The sequence below is a fragment of the Scyliorhinus torazame genome, chromosome 17 (genome assembly GCF_047496885.1).
Source record: "Scyliorhinus torazame isolate Kashiwa2021f chromosome 17, sScyTor2.1, whole genome shotgun sequence".
NCBI lineage: Eukaryota > Metazoa > Chordata > Chondrichthyes > Carcharhiniformes > Scyliorhinidae > Scyliorhinus > Scyliorhinus torazame.
Window position 1 is genome coordinate 164,181,310 of NC_092723.1, and position 26,561 is coordinate 164,207,870.

A 26,561-nucleotide genomic window follows, 5' to 3' on the forward strand; every position below is an offset into this window, starting at 1 on the left:
TAATGGAGTGTATTTGGGACAGTTTCTTAGAGCAGTATGTTCTCGTGTCAACCAGGAAGCAGGCTATTTTAAACCTGGTACTGTGCAATTCAAGGCAATTGATTAATGGCCTCATAGTAAAGGAGGCTCTCAGCAACAGTGATCATAACATGATAAAATTTCTCACCCCGATTGAGGTGAGGGGCGAAATTCTCCCCCAACGGCGCGATGTCCGCCGACTGGCGCCAAAAACGGCGCCAATCAGACGGGCATCCCGCCGGCCCAAAGGTGCGGAATGCTCCGCATCTTTGGGGGCCGAGCCCCAACATTGAGGGGCTAGGCCGGTGCCGGAGGGATTTCGCCCCGCCAGCTGGTGGAAATGGCGTTTGTTGCCCCGCCAGCTGGCGGAAATGGCGTTTGTTGCCCCGCCAGCTGGCGCGGAAATGCAGCGCATGCGCGGGAGCGTCAGCGGCCGTCGACAGTTTCCCGCGCATGCGCAGTGGGGAGAGCCTCTTCCGCCTCCGCCATGGTGGAGGCCGTGGCGGAGGTGGAAGGGAAAGAGTGCCCCCACGGCACAGGCCCGCCCGCGGATCGGTGGGCCCCGATCGCGGGCCAGGCCACCGTGGGGGCACCCCCCGGGGTCAGATCGCCCCGCGCCCCCCCCCAGGACCCCGGAGCCCGCCCACGCCGCCTGGTCCCGCCGGTAAATACCAGCTTTGATTTACGCCGGCGGGACAGGCAATTTCTGAGCGGGACTTCGGCCCATCCGGGCCGGAGATTTGAGCAGGGTGTCCCGCCAACCGACGCGGCCCGATTCCCGCCCAATCTCCGGTACCGGAGACTTCGGCAACCGGCGGGGGCGGGATTCACGGCGGCCAACGGCCATTCTCCGACCCGGCGGGGGGTCGGAGAATGACGCCCTCTATGAGGAGGGTACATCAATGTGACTAACTAAGGAAATTAAGGATTGCGTTAAATTGGTTCTTAATCTTGTTGAGTCTGTCATTAGCAGTACCTGGAAAGTGCTGCGTAAGAAGACTAAGTTTCCTTCTTTCTTACAGCCTAAGGCAGGGTAAATGCATTCTGCTGCGAGAGCTTGTAGTTAATTAGCTAATCGTTTGAATCTACTTTCCCGTATTCCAGTTCGGTTTACCAAAAATTCAGGGTTCTTCAGTGTAGCAAAGCGAAGGAGCGCAACTTTGGAACTGCGTGCGTACCCGGGAGTTTGGTGATTGGGGGGGCGGGGTGTGATTGGGGGGGTTTGGTGAGTGGGGGGGTTTGGTGAGTGGGAGGGTTTGGTGAGTGAGGGGGGGGTTTGGTGAGTGGGGGGGGGGGTTTGGTGAGTGGGAGGGTTTGGTGAGTGGGGGGGGTTTGGTGAGTGGGGGGGGTTTGGTGAGTGGGGGGGGGTTGGTGAGTGGGGGGGTTTGGTGAGTGGGGGGGGTTTGGTGAGTGGGAGGTTTTGGTGAGTGGGGGGGTTTGGTGAGTGGGGGGGGGTTGGTGAGTGGGGGGGTGTTTGGTGAGTGGGGGGGTTTGGTGAGTGGGAGGGTTTGGTGAGTGGGGGGGTTTGGTGAGTGGGGGGGTTTGGTGAGTGGGAGGGTTTGGTGAGTGGGGGGGGTTGGTGAGTGGGGGGGTGTTTGGTGAGTGGGGGGGGTTTGGTGAGTGGGAGGGTTTGGTGAGTGGGGGGTTTGGTGAGTGGGGGGGTTTGGTGAGTGGGAGGGTTTGGTGAGTGGGGGGGGTTTGGTGAGTGGGGGCGTTTGGTGAGTGGGGGGGGGTTGGTGAGTGGGAGGGTTTGGTGAGTGGGGGGGTTTGGTGAGTGGGGGGGTTTGGTGAGTGGGAGGGTTTGGTGAGTGGGGGGGATTTGGTGAGTGGGGGCGTTTGGTGAGTGGGGGGGGTTTGGTGAGTGGGAGGGTTTGGTGAGTGTGAGGTTTTGGTGAGTGAGAGGGTTTGGTGAGTGGGGGGGGTTTGGTGAGTGCGGGGGTTTGATGAGTGGGGGCGTTTGGTGAGTGAGGGGGTTTGGTGAGTGGGGGAGGGGTTTGATGAGTGGGGGCGTTTGGTGAGTGGGAGGGTTTGGTGAGTGTGAGGTTTTGGTGAGTGAGGGGGTTTGGTGAGTGGGGGGGGGGTTTGGTGAGTGCGGGGGTTTGGTGAGTGGGGGCGTTTGGTGAGTGGGGGGGGTTTGGTGAGTGGGAGGGTTTGGTGAGTGTGAGCTTTTGGTGAGTGAGGGGGTTTGGTGAGTGGGGGGGGGGGTTGGTGAGTGCGGGGGTTTGGTGAGTGGGGGGGGTTTGGTGAGTGGGGGGGGTTTGGTGAGTGTGAGGTTTTGGTGAGTGCGGGGGTTTGGTGAGTGCGGGGGTTTGGTGAGTGGGAGGGTTTGGTGAGTGGGGGGGTTTGGTGAGTGTGAGGTTTGGTGAGTGAGGGGGTTTGGTGAGTGGGGGGGGTTTGGTGAGTGCGGGGGTTTGGTGAGTGCGGGGGTTTGGTGAGTGTGAGGTTTTGGTGAGTGAGGGGGTTTGGTGAGTGTGAGGTTTTGGTGAGTGAGGGGGTTTGGCGAGTGGGGGGGGGTTTGGTGAGTGCGGGGGTTTGGTGAGTGGGGGGGTTTGGTGAGTGTGAGGTTTTGGTGAGTGAGGGGGTTTGGTGAGTGGGGGGGGGTTTGGTGAGTGCGGGGGTTTGGTGAGTGCGGGGGTTTGGTGAGTGGGGTCGTTGATGAGTGGGGGAGTGTGTTTCCTTTTGCTTTTTCTATCTTTTTAACCCTGTAAGAATTGGTTCTGCCTCTACTCCAGGGAAAGGAGCTAGCTGTTTGGTGAATATCTCATGAGTGGTTATGGTCTGTCCCAGCTCTAAGGTTTAAAACAGTATGCAAACTGGTGGTAAAGTTGATAAAATATGTTCAGAAGGAAAAGAAATAAGTGAATACTATAATTATGTAATTAATTAAAACACATTAAGGATGGGGGACAGGCGATGTATCAAAGCTGTAGCATGAGGGAGCTCCTGGATGCCAGTGTGGTCCAGGGAAAACGCGTCTGCATCAAGTGTTTGCAGAGGAGCAAGAGGAGCTTCGGATCAGAGTCATTGAGCTGGAGACTGAGCTGTAGACTCCGCAACACAGGGGGAAAGTTACCTGGGCGCTTTGTACCAGGAGCAATCACACTGCTTAGGATTGGGTCTTCTGATTTGGTCAGTGGTTACGGACAGGGGGGTGTGACTGCGAGGGAGGCTGATAAAGGGACCCAGAGCACAGGAATACAGGAATGCTATTGTCCAATAAGTTTGAGGGTTTGTCCGCATTTTGGTTGAGAGTGGAGTCTGCAGGCTGATGAGCTAACTAACCATGGCACAGTCGTAAAGGAAACCATTCAAGTGGGGGGGGGGGGGGTAGAGCAAAAAGGAATATTATGGGAGGAGGGACAGTATAATGAGGGGGATAAACACTGTTCTCTGCAGCAAAGAGCAGAAATCCAGACAACTGAGTTGCCTGCTTGGTGCCAGGGTTCAGGACAACTGCTCAGAGCTGGACAGGAACTAGCAGTGGGTGGGGGAAGGTTTCAGTTGCTGTGGTCCATTTAGGTACATGGTAATACAGTGGTTAGCACTGTTGCTTCACAGCGCCAGGGCCGCGGGCTCCTTTCCCGCTGAGTCTGCACATTCTTCCCGTGTCTGCATGGGTTTCCTCCAGGTGCTCCGGTTTCCTCCCACAAGTTCCGAAAGACGTGCTTGTTAGGTGAATTGGACATTCTGAATTCTCCCTCAGTGTACCCGAACAAGCGCCAGAGTTTGGCGACTAGGGGCTTTTCACAGTAACTTCATTGCAGTGTTAATGTAAGCCTACTTGTGACAATAATAAAGATTATTCCATAGGTAGAGCTGGGTAAAAGGTTCTGCATAGAGAGCATGAGGAGCTAGGCACTAAATTAGAAAGCAGAACCTCAAAGTTCATAATCACGTGCAAATTGGCATAGGGTACATAAAATGAGAAAGATGAACGCGTGTGTGGAAGACTGGTTTGGCAAAGTGGCTTCCAGTTCATTGAACATTGGCACCAGTACTGGGGAAAATGCGGGCTGTACTATTTGGATGGACTATACCTGAACCATACTGGGACCAGTGTTCTAGCGAGCTGCATAACTAGGGATGTAGAGAAGCGTTTAAACTAAATAGTTGGGTGAAGAGATCAAATTTGGGGAGATGTCGTAAACAAAAGAGTAGAGACAAGGCAAGAGAGAAAGGTATGAATTTGGGAGATGATAAACAGACCATGACAGGACGAGACAGACAGTACAGTGGGTACAAATCAAAGGATAAATCAACAGATAAAGCCAGAGGTTTCAAAAATAATAAACGGACAAAATTAAAGGCTCTGAATTGGAATACGCACAACATTCAAAATAAAATAGGTGAACTGGTAACTGATCTGAAAGCCGTGACAGAGACATGGCTGCAGGATTCAATACATTGGGACCTGAATTAATGATCGTATTTGCACATTAGAGAGGGATGACCTAAGTTCAAGAAACCGGGATGTGGAAAGAGTTTGGCTGGAAATGATAAAGGTAAGAAGTTACTTGTAGGAGTGGAGCACAGGCCTCCTAACAGTAACCATACCAAAAGAGCAGGGGCACAATTCTTCCAGCCCCGCGCCGGACCGGAGAATTGCCGCAACCGCGCCACGCCACCCCGACACTGGCGCGCGATTCTCCGAGGTGCAGACAGTTTGCGCCGGCGCGTTTGGCGCGGCGCAGGTCGCGGGCCACCGATTCTCCGGCCCGGATGGGCCGAGCGGCCGCACGGAACAGGCAGAGTCCCACCAGCGCCGTTCACCCCTGCTCGCAGCCGGCGGGAACTCTGCGCGTAGGGTCGGGGGGCGACCTTTGGGGCGGGGAAAAGTGCTCCTTCACTGGGGGTGCCTCTGATGGAGTCTGGCCCGTGATTGGGGCCCACCGATCGGCGGGCCGGCCTCTCCCCCGGGCCTATTTTATTACGCGGCCGGCCCCTGAATCCCCACATCATGTTGCGTCGGGGTCGGCGCGCTGAAGAAGTCCCCCGTGCATGCGTGGCCCAACTGCGCACGCGCAGGTTGGCGTGGTGCCCATTTGCCGCCGGGAAGGGAGGCTGGAGCGGCGTGAACCGCTCCAGCGCCGTGCTGGCCCCCTATGGGGGCCAGAATCGGTAGTCCCCATGCCAATTTTGCGCCGTAGTGAAACGCGACAGCGTTCACAACGGTGCAAACACTTAGTCTCCATTTCGGAGAATCGCGCCCCAGGTATAAAGAAAGAAATAATGTGAGCTTGTTAGAAAGGCACAGTGATAATTACAGTGGTTTGTAATCTGCATATAGACTGGGAAAATCAGATGGGCAAAGGAAGTCTATATTGAGAATTCATAGCATGATTTCAGGATAGTTTCTTAGAACAGCACGTTATGGCACAAACCAGAGAACAGAGTACACTAAACCTGGCATTGTACAACGACATAGGATTAATTGATAACCTTATAGCGAAGGCATCCCTAGGTAGCAGTGATCAGAATCTGACTGAATTTTACACCCAGTTTGAAGGAGAGAAGAGTGGGTCCAAAACTAGTATTTTAAACTTAAATAAGGGCAATTATGTGAGCATGAAAGCATAACTAGCTAATGTGAACTGGCAAATTAGGTTAATGTATAGGTCAATAGAGATGCAGTGGCGGACATTTAACGGGATATTTCAGAACACACAATTGATAAATTCCAAATGAGAAAGAAAAATTCCAAGGGTGAAACCACCACTGGTGGTTAACTAAGGAAATTAAACATAGGCTGGCATGGTGGCACAGTGGTTACCTCTGCTACCTCACATCGGAGGGCCTGGGTTGGATTCCGGCCTTGGGTGAGTGGCTGTGTGGAGTTTGCACGTTCTCCCCGTGTCTGAGTGGGTTTCCTCTGGGTGTTCCGTTTGCTACCACAGTCCAAAGATGTCCAGCTTAGGTGGATTGGCCGTGCTAAATTGCCCCTTAGTGTCCAAAGATGTGCAATTTAGGTGGGGTTACGGGGATAGGGTGGGGGTGTGGGCCTGGGTAGGTTGCTCTTTCAGACAGTTGGTACAGATTTAATGGGCAAATGACCTGCTTCAGCACTGTAGCTATTCTATGGATTATACGATTCTAAATAATCAAACTCAAAGGAAAAGGGCTGGATTCTCCAATTCTGAGACTGTTGACGCCATCGCAGAATTTGTGGACTTTCACGACAGAAAAACTGGTGCCAAACCTGGATTGATTCAGCAACTGTGGAGGGGCTAGCATCGGCACCACGTGGAACACAATCGATTCTATTGAGAAACAGTGCGGGATTCATGATTGACACTCGGGAGGATAACAAGATGCAGCCGCACATACACATTACACTCCCCACACACACTCATCCCAACCAACAAGATGGCACTGGTTGTGATGGAGCGCACCCATACAGATGATGGGTCGTCTGAGGCCAGAGGTCACCCAGATGCCCTGGGGGGACACCTAAACGACCCATGGCCCTACTTCACAGTGGACTGTTAGCGGCATGTGCAGCTGCATGGCTGCCTTGCCGGCTGCGGCAATGGTGTTCTGTGCCTGTCCACCCCGGCTCCACAACCCACCTCCTGGCCACCCCCTGCTGCTCCCCCCAGCCCTGCCAGAAGCCCCCTAGCCAGTCGCACAACTATCAGCAAACTATGGCGATGTTGGACATAGGGGCTGGTTTAGCACAGGGCTAAAGAGCTGGCTTTGAAAGTAGACCAAGGTAGGCCAGCAACATGGTTCAATTCACATACCAGCCTCCCTGAACAGGTGCCGGAATGTGGTGACTAGGGGCTTTTCACAGTAACTTAATTTGAAGCTTACTTGTGACAATAAGCGATTTTCATTTCATTTCCGTACGCCCCCCCCCCCCCCCTCTCTCCCTCAGCAGCCACGATGCCAGTTTCACGACTTTTAAACGCACAAGTGAACCAAGGCGTTGGGAACTTCGCCGATCGGAGGCGGAGCATCGCGGAGGCCCTGGAGAATACCAGGTCGGGCCCGCTAATGATATGCAAACGGTGATTACTGTACCTGCGTTCTGGGCCGCATTGATGCCACTGTCGAGATGACATAGAATTGCGTTTTGGCGTCAAATTGGCACCTGCCGCGATTTTAGCATCAGAACGTATTCTCCACCCAATCGCATTTCGCGATTTCGGCCAACGGAGAATCCCGTCCAATGTATTTTGTTGTGCAAAGATGGATGGTGAGTCAGAAGATTGGACAGAATATTAAAAATAGCAAAGACCAAAAGATTGATAAGGAAGGAAAAGACGTTTCTATAGATATAAAAATAATAACGAGTGAACAAAGTGAGCTTTGGCCCCATAGAAAGTGAGTCTGGGGAATTAATAATGGAAAATTGGGAGATAGCAGATGAATTAAACAGGTCTTGTGCATCATTCTTCACTATAATAGAAATCACGAAATGGGAGGGAGGAGCTCAGAAAAATTACAATCACCAGGGAAGTGGTACTGAGCAAATTGTTAGAGCTGCGGGTTGACAAGTCCTCAAGTCCTGATGGACTTCATCCTCAGGCCTTTAACTAACTGGCTAGTGAGATGGTTGATACTTTGGTTTTAATTTTTCAAAATGATCTAGATTTGGGAGATGTCCCATTTGCTTGGAAAATAGCGAATGTAGCTCCTTTATTCAAAAAGAGAAGGAAACAGAAAACTACAGGCTCATTAGCTTAACATCTGTCACAGGGAAAATGTTAGAAGCTAATATTAGAGAGGTTTTAGCAGGGCCATCAGGCAGAGTCAGCATGGTTTTGTGAAAGGGAAACCATGTTTAACCAATTTATTGGAGCAGTTCGTTGAAGAAGTGACATGTTCTGTGGATAATGGGGAAGTGTTTTTAGATCTCCAAAAGGCATTTGATAAGTTGCCACATCAAAGGTTATTGCGAAAAATAAAAGCTCCTATTGTAGAGCGTAACATATTGGCATTAATAAAAGATTGGCTAACTAACAGGAAACAGGGGGTAGGCACAAATGGGTCATTTTCTGTTTGGCAAGATGTAACAAGTTAGGAGGGGTTATTGGGTGACGGGGATAGGGTGGAAGTGAAGGCTTAAGTGGGTCGGTGCAGACTGGATGGGCCGAATGGCCTCCTTCTGCACTGTATGTTCTATGTTCTTAAGTGGTGTCTGGTTAGATCTCGCGAGGCCATCGGGAATCCCAGGAGTGGCCTCTCCCGGGATCTACCGGCCACGTCCTGTCAGAATCAGAGCCCATGGAATCGTAGAATTCCTACAGTACAGAAGGAGGCCATTGGCCCATTGAGTTTGCACTGACCCTCTGAAAAAACACCCTACCTAGACCCACTCCCCCATCCTATCCCTATAACCCCCACCTAACATGCGCATCTTTGGACACTAAAGAGCAATTTAGCCCGGCCAATCCACCTAACTATTTTTTTCTTCTCTTTTTAGTTCTGGGTGTCTTAGTGTATGAATCACAAAAGGCTAGTATGCAGGTACAGCAAATAATTAGCAAAGCTAATAGAATGTTCTCATTTATTGCAAAGGGAATTGAATACGAAAATAAGATGGCTATGCACCAGTCATATGGGATATTGGTGAGACCACATCTGGGGTACTGTGTACAGCATTGGTCGCCTTATTTAAGCAATGATGTCAATGCACTGGAAGCAGTTGAGAGAAGGTTTACCAGACTATTACCTGAGGTAGGTGCGTTGCCTTATGAGTAAAGGTTAGACAGGCTGGGCTTCTATCCGCTGGAGTTTAGAAGACCTGATTGAAAGATATAAGATCCTGAGAGGTTTTGACAGGGTTGATGTGGGAGGATATTTCCTCTTGTGGGAGAATCTACAAGTAGCGAGGGTCACTGTTTAAAAATAAGGGGTCACCCAGTTAACACGGAGACAAGGACAAATATTTTGTCTCTGAGAGTTTGTGAGTCTTGGAACTCTCTTCCTCAAAGGACAGTGGAAGCAGAGGGTGAGATCTTACCAGGATTTGGTCAAGTGTCAGGCTCAGACTGAAAATTAGCCTCTAAGTCTCCAGCTGCACAGACCAGTTTATTCTTCAAATGTTGTGCCTTTGGGTGTTGTTTACGCTGTCAGTCTGGTGGGGCGGGGCCTCATGGAGCTGGCAACCAGCTCCACAGAGATCGGGACATCGATCATCACTGCAGCCTCATGGTCCCCAGCCTCCATCACGGTGGTATTGGCCTACAGTTACCTCTATGTCCTATAGTTACCTCTACATCCTACAGTTACCTCTACATCCTACAGTTACCTCTACGTCCTATAGTTACCTCTACATCCTATAGTTACCTCTACATCCTATAGTTACCTCTACGTCCTATAGTTACCTCTACATCCTATAGTTACCTCTACGTCCTATAGTTACCTCTACGTCCTATAGTTACCTCTACATCCTATAGTTACCTCTACGTCCTATAGTTCCCTCTACGTCCTATAGTTACCTCTACGTCCTATAGTTACCTCTACATCCTATAGTTACCTCTGCGTCCTATAGTCACCTCTACATCCTATAGTTACCTCTACGTCCTATAGTTACCTCTACGTCCTATAGTTACCTCTACGTCCTATAGTTACCTCTGCGTCCCCGGAGAGATCCCCTTGGCTGCTTCTCATTTTGCCAATCTTCTCGTAAACCTCGCCGATGCGATGTTGTGTTGGCAAGGTACGAATATTTAGTGAGGGGGGGCCGGGGATCATGTGTCGGAGGCCCACTAATAATATTTAAATATATGTGGAACCTCGTGATGTCGCCGGCGAGGCGGGTGGAGGGGAAAATTGCGAAATGCGATCTCTGGCGAGAATCGCGTTTTCAGATTCTCGCGGGATTTTCCGACCGCGAGGTCGATCCTGCGGATGGCGGGTGGGGGCTCAAAAATCGCCCCTACAGTCTTTGGACATTTTCAAGGCAGAGGTAGATAGATTCTTGATTATCAAGGTGCGGCGCAAAAGGTTAAAGTGGGGTAGGCAGGAAGGTGAGGTTGAGGTTACAATCAACCATGATCTTATGAAATGGTGGTGAGGCTCGAAGGGCCGAGTGGCCTACTCCTGGTCCTAATTCGTACGTTGGTATGACAGGAAGAGCCTGCAATACTGCGACGGTTAGTGGTAGGTCGGAAGATTGGACAGGTTTTAGAAAGCAAAAAAGAATGGCCTTTTAAAAAGGGAAGAGAGAGAAATTAGCATATGAGATGAAGCTCACTAGCAATACAAACATAAGTATCTACAAGTATGTAAATGGGAAAGAGTTCAGGAACATGGATCCCTTAGAGGGTGAGACTGGAGAACTAATTATGGGAAACAAGAAGATGGTGGAAGCAATGCACAAAGGCGGGATTCTCCGAGCAGTGCGCCGGACAGGTGAATCACCGCAACCGTGCCACGCCGCCCCGACGCCGGCACGCGATTCTCCGGAGAATCGGCGCCATTTGCACCGGGGCGTTTGGTGCGGCGCCGGTTGCGGGCCGCCGATTCTCCGGCCTTGATGGGCCGAGCGGCCGCGCGGAAACGGCAAAGTCCCGCCGCTGCCGTTCACGCCTGCTCGCAGCCGGCGGGAACTATGCGCGCAGGGTCGGGGGGGGCGGCCTTTGGGGGGGGGGGGAGGGGGGGGCTCCTTCACCAGGGGGACCTTCAATGGGGTCTGGCCCGCGATTGGGGCCCACGATCGGCGGGCCGGCCTCTCCAGCCCCGGCCCTATTCGCGCGGACTCTCTGCCTCCATTTTGGAGAATCCCGCCCCGAGTCTTTTGATTTTGTCATCAGGGGCGTCATTCTCCGACCCCCCCCCGCCGGGTCGGAGAATGGCCGCTGGCCGCCGTGCATCCCGCCCCCGCCCCCGCCAAAGTCTCCGGTACCGGAGATTGGGCGGGGGCGGGAATCGGGCCGCGCCGGTTGGCGGGACCCCCCGCTCAATTCTCCGGCCCGGATGGGCCGAAGTCCCGCCCAGAAATTGCCTGTCATACATAGAATTTTCAGTGCAGAAGGAGGCCATTTACCCATCGAGTCAACACCAGCTCTTGGAAAGAGCACCCTACCCAAGGTTAACACCTCCACCCTATCCCCATAACCCAGTAACCCCACCCAACACTAAGGGCAATTTTGGACACTAAGGGCAATTTATCATGGCCAATCCACCTAACCTGCACATCTTTGGACTGTGGGAGGAAACCGGAGCACCCGGAGGAACACACGGGGAGGATGTGCAGACTCCGCACAGACAGTCCCGCCGGCGTAAATCAAAGCTGGTATTTACCGGCGGGTCCAGGCGGCGTGGGCGGGCTCCGGGGTCCTGGGGGGGGCGCGTGGCGATCTGACCCCGGGGGGTGCCCCCACGGTGGCCTGGCCCGTGATCGGGGCCCACCGATCCGCGGGCGGGCCTGTGCCGTGGGGGCACTCTTTCCCTTCCGCCACCGCCACGGCCTCCGCCATGGCGGAGGCGGAAGTGATTCTCCCCACTGCGCGTGCGCGGGAAACTGTCGGCTGCCACTGACGCTCCCGCGCATGCGCCGCATTTCCGCGCCAGCTGGCGGGGCAACAAACGCCATTTCCGCCAGCTGGCAGGGCAACAAACGCCATTTCCGCCAGCTGGTGGGGCGGAAATCCCTCCGGCACCGGCCTAGCCCCTCAATGTTGGGGCTCGGCCGCCAAAGATGCGGAGCATTCCGCACCTTTGGGCCGGCGCGATGCCCGTCTGATTGGCGCCGTTTTTGGCGCCAGTCGGCGGACATCGCGCCGTTGGGGGAGAATTTCGCCCCATGTCATCACTGTAGAAGACACAAAAGGGAGGGAGAAATTTGAAACAATCACCGAGCCAAAGATGCTGGGAAAACCATTGGAACTAAAGTCTCACAGGTCCCCTAAACCTGATGGCTTTCCCCCTCTGGTCTGAAAACTAGTGGCTGAAGAGACAGTAGACATATTGGTTTTCATCTTCCAAAGTTCCCTAGGTTCTGGAAAAGTCCCAGCGGACTGGAAAACCGGAAATGTGACAACTTCAAGAGAGGAGGGCGGCGTGATAAAACAGGAAAGTGAAGGACAGTTAGCCTGACATCTGTTATTCGGGCCTAGAATCCATTGCTAAGCAGGTAATAGCAGTACATTTAGAAAAGTCATTTAAAAAATCAGTCAACTTGGTTTTGTGAGATCGCAATCATGCTTGACTAGTTATTAGAGGTTTTCGAGGAAGTAACGAGCCAGGTGGATAACGGGAAACCTGTAGATGTGATGTACTTAAATTTCCAAAAGGCATTCAATAAGGTGCTACATCAAAGGTTACTTCACAAAATAAGCGCATGTGGTTGGGGGGGTAACATTTCACATGCAAGAAGAATTGGCTAGTTAACAGGAAGCAGAGAATAGGGATAAATGGGTCCATTTTCAGTTGGCATGCTGTAACTATTGGAATGCCACAGGGATGAGTGATACTGGGGCCTCCAATATTTATGATCTATATCAATGACTTGGATGAAGGAACAGAACGTATGCTAGCTAAATTTACTGATGACAGGACGATAAGTAGCAAAGGAGGTTAAGTGGACCAAAGAGTCTAAAAAGGGATTTAGATCGGTGAAATGAGGGACAGAAATTGGGCAGATGGAATATAATGTAGGAAAATGTGAACTTGGTCAGTTTGGAAGGAAGAAAAGAAAGCAGAATATTATTTAAATGGAGAGACTGCCGAAGTGTAAGGTGCTGAGGGACCTGGTTGTCCTGGTACACGAAACATAAAAGGTACAGCAAGTAATTAGGAAGGCAAATGGAATATTGCCGTGTATTGCAAGGGGAATTGAGTATAAAAGTAGGGATGTGTTGCTACAGCTGCTGAGCAAAGTGAGACTGCATCTGGAACACTGTGTACAGTTTTGGCGTCCTTACTTAAAGGAAAGGATTGAATGGCATTAGAAGCAATTCAGCGACGGTTCCCACAACAGGGCGGGATTCTCCACTCCCGCGTCAAAGTGCCCACGCCGTCGTGAATGCCGTTCAGGTTCACGACGCGCGAAACGGCCCCTATCCCGACTGATTCAGGCCCCGACACTGGGCTAGGATCGGGGCCGCGTCATCCACACGCGCCAGGCCTTGTCGCCACGTAAAGTCATAGATGACGCGGCCGGCGCCGCATAACTGGCGTCACCCGCGCATGCGCGGGTATGGCCGGTGCCAACCCGCGCATGCGTGGTTGCCGTCATCTCTGAGTCCGCCCCGCAAGAAGATGGTGGACGGATCTTGCAGGGCCGCGGAAGGAAGGAGGTCCTCCTTCAGAGAGGACGGCCCGACGATCGGTGGGCACCGATCGCGGGCCATCCCACATTTGAGGTACCCCCCGGTGCAGGATCCCCCCTCCCCCTCCCCCCCCCCCACCCCCGCAGGCCGCCCCCCCCCCCAGCGTTCCCGCGCTGTTCCCGATGGCAGTGACCTGGGGCGTCATTCTCCGACCCCCCGCCGGGTCGGAGAATGGCCGTTGGCCGCCGTGAATCCCGCCCCCGCCGAAGTCTCCGGTACCGGAGATTGGGCGGGGGCGGGAATCGGGCCGCGCCGGTTGGCAGGACCCCCCCGTTCAATTCTCCGGCCCGGATGCGAAGTCCCGCCCAGAAATTGCCTGTCCCGCCAGCGTAAATCAAACCTGGTATTTACCGGCGGGACCAGGCAGCGTGGGCGGGCTCCGGGGTCCTGGGGGGGGGTGCGGGGCGATCTGACCCCGGGAGGTGCCCCCACGGTGGCCTGGCCCGCGATCGGGGCCCACCGATCCGCGGGCGGGCCTGTGCCGTGGGGGCACTCGTTCCCTTCCGCCTCCGCTACGGCCTCCACCATGGCGGAGGCGGAAGAGACTCTCCCCACTGCGCATGCGCGGGAAACTTTCAGCGGCCGCTGACGCTCCCGCGCATGCGCCGGGAAACTGTCAGCGGCCACTGACGCTCCCGCGCATGCGCCGCATTTCCGCGCCAGCTGGCGGTGCAACAAACGCCATTTCCGCCAGCTGGCGGGGCGGAAATCCCTCCGGTGTCGGCCTAGCCCCTCAATGTTGGGGCTAGGCCGCCAAAGATGCGGAGCCTTTGGGCCGGCGCGATGCCCGTCTGATTGGCACCGTCTTTGGCGCCAGTCGGCGGACATCGCGCCGTTGGGGGAGAATTTCGCCCCAGGTGTGGACGGCGCCGGGGGGAACCGCCGTTTTGGCCTGGCCGCTCGGCCCATCCGGGCCTGAGAATAGCGGGGGTGTCGGAGAATCGCCATTTTGGGTGTATCCGGCGATTCTCCGGCCTGCAGCCCGCGGAACTCGACGGGGCCGTTCCCGCCGCTTGGGAGAATCGCGGGAGGGCGTCGGACCGGCGGCCCAGGAAATTTTGGCGGCCCAGGCGATTCTCCCAACCGGCGAGGGAGTGGAGAATCTCGCCCCAGATTCCTGGGATGAAGAGGCTAGTTTAAGGTTGGGCTTCTAACTATTAGAGCTTAGATGAATGAGAGATAAATCCTGAGGGGATTTGACACTGAGAGGATGTTTTGGCTTGCCGGGGAGTCTAGACCTCGGGGAACATATTTTAAAAATCCAAGGTCTTCCATTTAAGATTGTGCTGAGTGGGGGAAACACCGAGTGGGGGAAACACCAAGTGGGGAAACATCGAGTGGGGGAAACACCAAGTGGGGAAACACTGAGTGGGGGGGGGACACACCGAGTGGGGGAAAACACCGAGTGGGGGAGGCACCGAGTGGGGGGGGGAAACACCGAGTGGGGTGGGACACCGAGTGGGGTGGGACACCGAGTGGGGGGGGAAACACCGAGTGGGGGGGGAAACACCGAGTGGGGGGTAAACACCGAGTGGGGGGGGGGGAACACCAAGTGGGGGAAACACCGAATGGGGTGGGACACCGAGTGGGGGGGGAAACACCGAGTGGGGGAGAAACACCGAGTGGGGGGTGGAAACACCGAGTGGGGGGGAAAACACCGAGTGGGGGGGGGACACCGAGTGGGGGGGAAACACCGAGTGGGGGGGGGAACACCGAGTGGGGGAAACACCGAGTGGGGTGGGACACCGAGTGGGGGGGAAACACTCGGTGTTTCCCCCCCACTCGTTGTCCCAACCCACTTGGTTCCCCCCCCCCCCCACTCACTGTTTCCCCCCCCCACTCGGTGTTCCGCCCCCACTCGGTGTTCCCCACCCCACTTGGTGTTTCCCCCCCCACTCGGTGTTTTCCCCCCCACTCGGTGTTTCCCCCCCGCACTCGGTGTTCCCCCCCACTCGGTGTTTCCCCCCCCGCACTCGGTGTTCCCCCCCCACTCGGTGTTTCTCCCCCCTCCACTCGGTGTTTCCCCCCTCCACTCGGTGTTTCCCCCCCGCACTCGGTGTTTCCCCCCCACTTGGTGTTCCCCCCCACTCGGTGTTTCCCCCAATCGGTGTTCCCCCCCCACTCGGTGTTTCCCCCCCCCACTGCTGCTCAGGTGCATCTCAACCATGGGGGATCTGGGGGAGGGGGCATGAGGTGAGAAGTATCCCCTCAGTGTCTACGTTAGCAAGTGTTCCCGTGCATGAGTGACAAAACGTCAGTGTGCAGGTACATAAATTAAATAAGAAGGCAAATGGGAAGCTGTCCTTTATAATGTGAGGAATTGAACAGAGAAGTAAGAATGGTTGGGTGGGAATCGCACCACGCCACCCCAACGCCCGGACGTGATTCTCCGCACAGCGGAGAATCGGCGCCATTGGGGCTGGCCTGGTCGGCGCGGCGCCGGTCGGGGGCTGCTCTACGCGACCCCCCGCCCCCGCGATTCCCCAGCCCGAATGGGCCGAGCGGCCGTAAAGAAAACGAGTCCCGCCAGAGCCGTTCTGACCTGCTCTGAGCTGGCGGGACCTCGGTGTTGAAGGGTCGAGTGGTGGCCTGTGGGGGGGGGGGAGGGGGTCCGACCCTGGGGGGGGGCGGGGGGCTCCGCTGTGGCCTGGCCCGTGATCGGGACCCACCGATCGGTGGGCCGGCCTCTCTGTCTCCCGGCCTCCTTTACTCCACATCGGCCCCTGTACCCCTGCGCCATGTTGGGTCGGGGACGGCGCGGACAAGGGAGACACCGCGCATGCGCGCATCCCCCGGCGCCCATTCCACGGCCGGATCAGCAGCTGGCGCGGCGTGAACCGCTCCAGCACCCTGCTGGCCCCCTGACGCGGCGGCGTTCCAGACGGCATCAACACGGATCAGAGGATCCCGCCCGTTACGCCTCTATTGTACCGGAGATTGGCGCGATCCCGGCTGAGACTCTCTGGCGTCCCCATGGCTTGTTTCTCAGCGGTGGGAGGGAGGGGGTCCGCCGAGGGTGGGATCATCTGGGCCTGCCGCTGTTAATAGAATTTCCCATTGAATCCACCCCATAACACCGGGAAACACATGGTGGCGGCAGGCCAGCCGGACGAGAAGATGCCACCAGTATGAAACGCCAGAAGTTCTCTTGTGTGGTGTTTTGGACTCTTTATTTAACGAGGGATCTCATGGCGGGGGAGGCGGTTCAGAGGGTGTTTACCTGGAATGAGTGAGTTGCCTTAAGAGGGAAGGTTGGACAGACTGGGCTTGTGTGGTAATACCAGGTATTGCGGTACTTGAGAGGCCGACGCCATTGGTTGAGACCCTGGAGTCTGCCATTGGCTGTGTGAATTAGCTCCGCCCTGAAGGCGGGGTATAAGAGATGGTGCCGTCCCAGCAGCCTTCACTTTCTGTTACGAAGCTGCTGAGGATCAGTTCTAGTGCATTAAAGCCTCAGTTACTGAATACCTTCGTCTCGAGTATATTGATTGCGCAGCAGCTTGTTTCTACTGGGGTTTAGCAGGTTGGAGGGCGACTTGATTCTAAAATCCTGAAAGCTATTGGCAAAGAGGACGTTGAAAGGATGATCCCTCGTGTGGGTGAGCCCAGAACACGGGACACTGTTTTAAAATTACGTGTTGCTCTTTCGGGACTGTGTATAGGAGAATGTTTTTCCCTCAGAGGATTGTGTGACTTTCCGGAACTTTTGGCCTCAAAAGGCGTTGGAGGTGGGGGTCACTGAATACTTTTCAGCCGGAGGTAGATAGATTCTTGTTCGGCATGGGATCAGAGGTTATCTGGGGCAGGTGGGACTGTGGTATTCCAACAAAAACAAATCCACCCTTGATCTTACTAAATGGCAGAGCAGGCTTGAGGGGCCGAATGGACTACTGCTGCTCCTACTTCATGCACTTGTCTGTACGTATGCCCGTATCCCTGAACCCACACCATGGGTGGGATTCTCTCAGCCCGGGGCAGAGCCGCGAATTGGCGGCATTGGCGCCTGCGTGGTTGGTGCGACACCAGTTGGGGGGCGCTCTATGCGCGCCCCCCCCCCCCCCCCCCCCCCCCCCCCCCCCACCGATTCACGGCCCGGGATGGGCCAAGCATCTGTCACAAAAAACCCGAGTCCCACCGGCTCTGTCCACACCTGCTCTCAGCCGGCGGGAACCCGCCGTGGAAGGGTCAGGGAGCGGCCTGTGTGTGTGGGGTGGGGGGGGGGTTGGGGTGGCGGGTTTGGGGGGGGGGGTCCGACCCCAGGGGGGACCTCCGATGTGGTCTGGCCTGCGTTTCGGGCCCACCGATCAGCGGGCCGGCCTCTCTGGCTGGGGGCCTCCTTCGTTCCACGTCGGCCCCTGCAGCCGTGCACCACATTGCGTCGGGGCCGGCGCGTTGAAGGGAGCCACTGTGCATGCGCGCGTTTGGCGCCGTTGCCACTGGGCATGCGCGGATCCCGCGGTGCCCAGTTCACGACAGGATCAGCAGCTGGCGTGGCGTGATTGGCCCCAGTGGTGCTGGCCCCCTGTAGGAGCCAGAATCGCTGATCCTGAGGCCGCGTCGACGCCGTTGAGAAACGCGACGGCGTTTCCGACGGTGTCATCACTTAGCCTCAGGATCACAGAATCCCGCCCCTTGGCCTTGTGTGACCTTTGAGCCCCTGCACACTTTGGATTGAGAGAGGACAGGATTGAGCCAAATCCGTGCAGCAGAGCTTTCAATAAAGCGAGGAGCAGAGCCGAAAGTGTTGAATATTCAGTGACGTAGACAGAGACTGTACTTTGTGTTCTGTTCGGTTAAGAAATAACTCCAGTTGGACATTGTATCCACAAGTATGACTGGAGCCTGTTTCCACCAAAACAGCACAGAACAGACTCTTCCAATATTATCAACTGCCTGCTGGAAAAACAGCCCAACTTTATTATTCAGCCGAGTCATTCTGTTTAAAATGAGAGTCAGTAACAAATGGTGAACCAACTATTTAATCCCCCAGACTCATCCCTCCACTTACCTTTCAGTTCATGTGTAACCAATCTCTGATTCACTTTTGCTGCATCAAAGTTAAAGTTTTACAGGAGAATAAACCGTATTGCGTGTGTGATACTTACCCAATTGCACTGTCTGTTCATCAGAATTTTATTTATTAGTATATTAACGTCAGCTTCTAAACTTTTCTTTGGAGTCCTTTTTTTTCCCGACTGCCTGTGAGTTCAGTGAGTTCTGACGGCTCAGTTAGTTTTCTTGAACTTTCATGCCTGTTCATTCATGCTGTGGGGGGACGTCCTTCCAGGAAATGATGCGGCCGGGTGCGTCAATTTCACAACCCCATTCTTCAGGGAGCATTCGGCAACACAGGGAAATCTGCACACAGGCAAGATTCACCCACACGCGCAGATGCATACACATATGTATATACACAGTAACTGCACAGAGGGGAAATTCGCATGTATACATAGGCCAGAATTTTACTTCGATCAAGCAGGCATGCACCCTGACATGCAAGCACGAGAAATCACACAAGAAGACATTGGCCACATGTCCCGATGACCAATGTCATCACACTCACACACAACACTCCGGTTGAAGTGTTCCCCCCCCCCCCCCCCCCACCCCAGTACACAGCTACACCCACCCAATTGTTCATGAAACAGCCCCACAGCAAATCTGGGTGCTGTGCCTCAATACCACCACCTTGTGGGGCATTGCATCTTTAAACCCGTCTCTCTCTCTCCTGAAGACAGACTGCAGGTGGGAAGCCCGAGTGGGATTCCAACTTGGTCGAGGTCAGCTCAGCCGGCACAGTCCCTCGCCCTGGCTCAGCATCACACACGGAAACAGTTCGATAGACACATCCAGATCTGGAGATATTTAAAGTCACAGCTTGCTTCGGCCACCAATTTGAATTTAAAGAAACACCTGCTCTTACACAGTGCCTTTGGCAACCTGGTGACATCCCAACACTGATGGAGTATTTTTGAAATTCAGTCACTGGTGTGATATGGAAAGCCCTGCAGCCGTTTTGCACTCAGCAGCTTTCCATAAACATCAGGGGCGAAATTCTCCGGAAACGGCGCGATGTCCGCCGACTGGCGCCCAAAACGGCGCAAATCAGACGGGCATCGCGCCGCCCCAAAGGTGTGGAATGCTCCGCATCTTTGGGGGCCGAGCCCCAACATCTCCGCCCCGCCAGCTGGCGGAAAAGGCCTTTGGTGCCCCGCCAGCTGGCGCAGAAATGACATCTCCGGGCGGCGCATGCGCGGGAGCGTTAGCGGCCGCTGACAGTTTCCTGCGCGTGCGCATTGGAGGGAGTCTCTTCAGCCTCCGCCATGGTGGAGACCGTGGCGGAGGCGGAAGGGAAAGAGTGCCCCCACGGCACAGGCCCGCCCGCGGATCGGTGGGCCCCGATCGCGGGCCAGGCCACCGTGGGGGCACCCCCGGGGCCAGATCGCCCCACGCGCCCCCCCCCCCAGGACCCCGGAGCCCGCCCGCGCCGCCTTGTCCCGCCGGTAAGGTAGGTGGTTTAATTTACGCCAGCGGGACAGGCATTTTAGCGGCGGGACTTCGGCCCATCCGGGCCGGAGAATCGAGCGGGGGGGGCCCGCCAACCGGTCGCGGCGCGATTCCCGCCCCCGCCGAATCTCTGGTGCTCCGACTTCGGCAACCGGCGGGGGCGGGATTCACGCCAGCCCCCAGCGATTCTCCGACCCGGCGGGGGGTCGGAGAATCTCGCCCCAGTTTGGTGAAATAAACCGATTTTTATTGATGTTTGAGGGGAAAAATATTGACCCGGGCAATCTCTTCAAAATAGCATCGTGGGAACCTTCCCATTCACCAGAGAGGACAGACAGGACCTTGCTTTAATGACTTAACTGAAAGACAACACATCTGACAGTGCAGCACTCCCTCATTACCGGCACCAGGAGAGTTAGTTTTATACTCATGTCTCTCATGTTGAGCTTGAACCCATGACCTTCTGACTCAGAGAGAGAGAGAGAGCTACAGCTGACATCACTTAATTATCCACAGTAAATCTTCAAACATAGCAACTTCCCACAGTGGGACAATGGCTTGGAAAATATTGTGCAGTGCTGGGGGAAAAGTAATTAACATGAAGTTGTGACCATCATTTTCCAATGACTACATCTTGAAAGACAACATGCTCCATTTCCCAATTAATGTCCAGCAACAGAAATATCTGGTTGGACGGATTCCTGGGGATGCCATCATATGTCTTCCTGTCTCCCACCGCCCCGCCATTGGTTGCCCGCAATGTCAGTCCTCATGGTGCTCCGCCTTCCCATGACCAAGGACAGATTCCACGCAATCCGATTGGGTGATTCTCGACGACCAGTCAATCCAGCCCCCACCCCCATCCAAAGATTTATAATCAGTAAGCGGAGGTCTTCAAAATTCGTTTTGAAAATCTTTCACAAATTTTGAGTGCCCCTGACGATTTTTGTAAATGCTAATCATGGGCCGCTGTTTGAAGATGATCAGGGTGTCCAGTGTTTATCCTTCAGTCAGCGTAACAAGAACAGATCATCTGCTCATTGACACCTTGCTGTGTACGGGATCTTGCTGTGCACAAATTGACTGCTGCATTTTCCTACATTACAGCACCTCAAAAGTGTTCGAAATTGGCCAAAAAGCACTTTGAGACACCCCGGAGGTTGAGAAAGGCGGTATATAAATGCAAATTCCTCCTTCCTTTCTAATCTGATGCATTTATGGAGTGGGAATTGGCCTCTACCGTCCCATTGGGCACATTTTTGGGGTATATAAAACCATGGGGCTAAGGAAGCCTGAGCTATTCATGGGGTGCTGGCAAAGCCCCTATGTGTCCACCCCTCATTCCTGCACGCTGTCTCTGAAACCCCATCGCACACACAGGCCACCAGACCCCTGCCTTGCTAATCACGTTCAGCCTAGGCCCACCAGTCAAACACTCCCTCCAGGGGAGTGAGCTTCACACCACAGGGTGGCTTTCACAGTCAGTGCTTGTCGAAATTTACCAAGGCGTCTCATGCGTTTTGTTCGTGAAGAAATTATATATTTGGATGCTGCACGAAAAGACTCAATTCAATTAATCTGACGGAAACCTATTATTTTCTCACTGACATGTCTCGGGCCATATTCATTAAATTAAGAATTAAAAGAGCAATTACTACAGCCGTGACGATTTGCAATTACGGATGCTCCTGTTGTGAATTTGACATTTGGCCCACTATTACCGTACAGGGGGGAACTTGGCTAGTTTGAATACTGATGACAAGGATATGAATATTCAGAATAATATTCACTGACAATGGATCTCATTTTCTCAGCTGATGGAAGGGTTTTCTCCACCCCTCTATAATTAGAGACTTGTGATTCTGCCTCACGGCACAGACTTGAGCTCGTTCTCTAGCTTCTCATCCCTCGCCAAGATTTCCAAACATGTGAGACAGTCGGTGTCAATTACTGGGGTGGTCAGGCTGCTGGGCGGGCCTAAGGCCTCCTGCGTTCTCTCACAAGCCCCCTAGTCGGGTGCCAACAGAGGGTGGCATGCTCAGTTTCAAAGTCAGAGTTGTCCTGGGAGCATATCCAACCACAGGGACTTGAGCACTGATGCACGATCAATTGCACAAAGACTTGAGTTGGATACAACTGAGGCTTTATTGCTCTAAGATGTGTGGCCTCCCACAGCAGCTGGCGAAATGGCTGCAGCATGGAGGACACACACATTCATACTCCGCCTACTGGGCGGAGCCAGCAGGCAGGGACGACCAACGTACCAGTAGTACAGGTCCTACCATACATCACCTAATAGAGGTGCAGCAGTGGTTTACCACAAGCACCAAATTTAAGTCAACACTCCAGCGCAGTACTGAGGGAGTGCTGCACTGTCGACGGTGCCATCTCTCAGAGTACGCGTCACGCCTTCCCCCTCAAGTGGATGCAATCGAACCCATTGCCACCATTTTGAAGAGGAGTGAAGGGGTTCTCCTCAGTTTTCCTGGTCAATTTTCACCCCACAATCAACACGAGGAGACAGGTCAGTTAGACATTATCACATTGCTGTTTTGGGAGTTTGCTGTGTGGGAATTAGCAGCTGTTTCCTACATCATAACAATGGCCACCTTTCACAAAGTGCTTCACTGGGTGGAAAGCGTTTTGGGACGCCTGAGGTCATGGAAGGCACAAAAGAAATGCAAGTTCTTTTTTTCTTTACAAATTGTAACAGTCAAATGGTGTTTGGTTTGCTTCCCTAGCACCTGAGATCTGGCAACCTTAGAAAGCTCAACTCTTCCTTATTCCAGTAGAATGCAAATAGATTGGCTTGGAGTCATCGCTCCCAGTGGGGTACTGAGGGTGTGCTGCACTACCGGAGGTACCAGCTTCCAGACCAGGGGCAGGATTCCCCAACTCCCCCGCCGGGTCGGAGAATCGCCGGGGGCTGGCTTGAACCCCCCCCCCCCCCGGTTGTCGAATTCTCCGGCACCAGAGATTCGGCGGGGGCAGGAATCGCGCCGCGCGGTTGGCGGCCCAGATGGGCCGAAGTCCCGCTGCTGGAATGCCTGTCCAGCCGGCGTAGATTAAAACACCTCTCTTACCGGCGGGACAAGGCGGCGCGGGCGGGCTCCGGGGTCCTGGGGGGGGGGGGGGGGGCGGGGTGATCTGGCCCCAGGGGGTGCCCGCGATCGGGGCCCACCGATCCGCGGGCGGGCCTGTGCCGTGGGGGCACTCTTTTCCTTCCGCCTTCACCATGGTCTCCATCATGGCGGAGGCGGAAGAGACCCCCTCCACTGCGCATGCGCGGGGATGCCGTGAGCGGCCGCTTACGCTCCCGTGCATGCGCCACCCGGCAATGTCATTTCCGCACCAGCAGGCGGGGCACCAAAGGCCTTTCCCGCCAGCTGGCGTGGCGGAAATCAGTCCGGTGCGGGCCTAGCCCCTCAAGGTTAAGGCTCGGCCGCTCAAGATGCGGAGGATTCTGCACCTTTGGGGGCGGTGCGATGCCGGACTGATTTGCGCCGTTTTTGGCGCAGGTCGGCGGACATCGTGCCGATTACGGAAAATTTCACCCCAGATGTCAAAATGACGCTACCTCTGCCTCCTCAGGTAGATGTATAAGATCCCAGGTACAGTTCAAAGAAGAGCAGGGGGGTTCTCTCCCTAGTATCGTGGTCAATATTTACCCCTCAATCAATGTCATTTAAACAGACGATTTGGCCAATATCGCTGTGGTGTTTGTGGGAGCTGGCTGCACAGAACCATAGAAATGATACAGCACACAGAGGGGCCATTCGGCCTAGTTTGTCCATGCCGACTGATAGACACCCAGATGTCTTTTCTGATCCCATCTTGCTGCACACGTCACATGGCCCTGCAGCTCACAGCACTTGCGGTGCAGGTCCAGGTACTCGCTAGAAGAGTTTAGGGTCTCTGCCTCCACCACCAACTAAGGCAGCAAATTCCAGATACTCACTCTGCGTAAAAGCCCTTTTCCTCATGTCCCCTCGAATCCTTCTGCCACTTAGTTTGAATCTATGACCCCTGGATTTTGACCTCGCTGCCATGGGAAACAGGTTCCTCCTGTCTACTCTGTCTCTAACCCTCACAATTTTGTATACCTCAATCATGTAACCCCTCAGCCTTCTCTGTTCCAAGGAAAACAAGCCCAATCTCTCCTCATACCTACAGTTCTCCAGCCCTGGGAATATTCTGGTAAATATTTCCTGCACTCTCTCCAGAGCAATTATGTCCTTCCTATAAAGTGGTCTATAATTGTAAATTGCATAAATAAATGCTCCATTACAAAGGTTACTTCAGCCATACTCCATTGGCTATAGAATTGGGACATTCTGAGACGATGAAAGGCGCCATTGAAGAATCGTACATCTTTCTGATTGTCCCTTCCTGAAGCCATGTTCTATTGGATACAACACAGCGTCTTGGTGCTCATTGTGTTTGTTTTTGCTGTTTGGGGCTGCTTCAGCACCGTACATTTTCACATTGAGGATCAGTCCAATACTGAGAACTCTGATACAATCCTACCATCGGCATTTCCCATTGACACCATAACGCCAGGGAGTCAGCGCCTGCTCAAATCAATCAGTCCCTCCAGACCATTCCTCTATGATCCCCGACTCTGTCCCATTGCCATTAAGTGCAGTGGCAAATGCACCAGGACAATGCTGCTCCACATACCCTCCATTGGCAAGAGGGTGGGTGATCAGAGAACACACACATTTGACATAATGGGCAAAGGAACCATGGAGATGAGGAGATATCTTTACGCAGTGAGTTGTTACGGTCTGGAGTGCGCTGCCTGTAAGGCTGGTGCAAGCAAATTCGACAGCAACTTTCAAATGGATAAATACTTAAAAGGGGAAAAATATCCACTTGGATAGAGCCGGGAAATGGGATCGATCAGATAGCTCTGTGAAAGGACCGAATGGCTTCTATCTGTGCGAGGTCATTCTACAAATAATCCACATTGCTGTCTCTATTCTGGAGATGTGGGGCGGGATTCTCTGGTCGGCGACGCCGAAATCGCGTTCGCCGATCGGCCGGAGAATCCCCGCTTTCGACCGAATCGGGACGGGTGCTGCTTTTGCGATGCCCCGCCCCCTCCAAAGCGGCGTACTCGGAGTATACGCCGCGCGCCATATCGATGGCCTCAGGATATTGCCTGAGGTCCAATCCCCACCGATGCTCCGCCCCCGACCGGCCGAGTTCCCAATGGCGTCGGTCGCGTGCGGTCTCACCCGTCGGGAACTCGGCGTGGCGGCTGCGGACTCAGTCCAGCGCCACAATCGGGGAGAGCCGATCCGCGGCGGGGAGACTTTGGCAGGGGCTGGGGGCTCTGTGGGAGGGGGTCCGGGGCCCACGAGCCGGCCAAAGGGGGGGGGCACCTATTTTGCAGGCCGAGTCCGCGCGCGGCCGGCGCCATGTTGCACGGCGTGGCCACTGCAAGCCACGGACCTGGCAATTCTCCGGGCAGTAGAGGCAGCTAGAGCCAGGTGCTCCACGCTGCCTTGCTGCTAGCCCCCAGCCAAACGGAGGGTCGGTGGCCATTTTACGCCATTTTGTCTGTTGTAAAAGGCCACCGTTTCTATGTGGGGACATAGCCTCAAAATCGGAGAACCAACTATGGAGTTTCCGGAATGGGATCTTCCACCTACAGTTTGCAGAGGGAATGGTCCAAGCTGCGCGCTCTGGGAAGAACCTGGCGTGGTTGGTGCCTAATCCACAGAATGATGGGGCCGAGTGGGGAGAGGTGAATGGTAAAGCCTTTGAAAAGAGGGAATGTTCCCTCAAACAGGTAAGAAAAGGGACTGCAGTGAGGTCAGGGATTTGGCCTGCGGTAAACCTGGTTGGGTAATCGGTCATTCTAATCCAGGCAGGTACAATGTCATAGTGATTGTGTCACTGCACCAGTAATGCAGAAGTAATGATCCGGAGACACGAGTTCAAATCTTCCCAAGGCAGTTGGGCAATTTAAATCCTATCTATTAAATAAATCTGGAATGTATTTGTGGTGATTGTGAAACTAGGATATTGTGCTAAGAAAACATCTGGTTTGCTAAAGTCTTTTAAGGAAGAAAATCTGCCATCCTTACCTGGTCTGGCCTAGGTGTCACTCCAACCTTAACTGAAGAACGGCGTTCGAACCATTGGGTCCCATTCCAAAAGGTGATCCACTACCCGAGAGGAATTAGAGATGGAAATGAGGAATGTTGGCCTTGCCAGTGGTGACCACATCCTGGGAATGAAAACAACCCTGAACCTGCTCTTCTTTTCCAGGCAAACCAGAGAGCAGGAGACACCTCCCGATTTCTTCTATTTCTCTGATTACGAGCGACACAATTCCGAGATTGCTGCTTTCCACCTGGACAGGTAAGGTTGCCGGTAAAAGAACGCGATTCTCCGATCACGGGACAGAGTGTCCACGGCCTCCGTGAACGCCGTCGCGTTTCACGATGGCGCGAAATGGGCGCGGGCACCAGCGATTCTGGCCCTCACAGGGGGCCAGCACGGCGCGGAAGTGGTTCAGCCGCTCCTGCCTCACTTCCTGGCACGCACAGGGGGGCGGCGTCAACCCGCGCATGCGCAGTGGCGACCCGCCAACCCGTGCATGCATGTGGCTTTACGGAATGCGCAGACGCAACATGGCACGAGGGTTCTCGGGCCGGATGAGCAACAAAGATGGCCCGGGGGGGGGGGGGGGAGAGGCCGGACCACCGAATAGTGGGCCCCGATTGAGGGTCAGATCCCATCGGA

At 54.5% G+C, this 26,561-nt stretch overlaps 1 protein-coding gene across 1 annotated transcript in view; it reads left to right on the forward strand.

Moving 5' to 3' along the window:
• The window catches only part of fam20cb (FAM20C golgi associated secretory pathway kinase b), a 138,234-nt gene that overhangs the window by 84,601 nt on the left and 27,072 nt on the right, over positions 1 to 26,561 (forward strand). Inside the window, exon 4 of the mRNA XM_072481556.1 lies at positions 26,085 to 26,177. Coding sequence (XP_072337657.1) covers positions 26,085 to 26,177 — 93 coding nt within the window. The remainder of the gene's footprint in view (positions 1 to 26,084; positions 26,178 to 26,561) is intronic.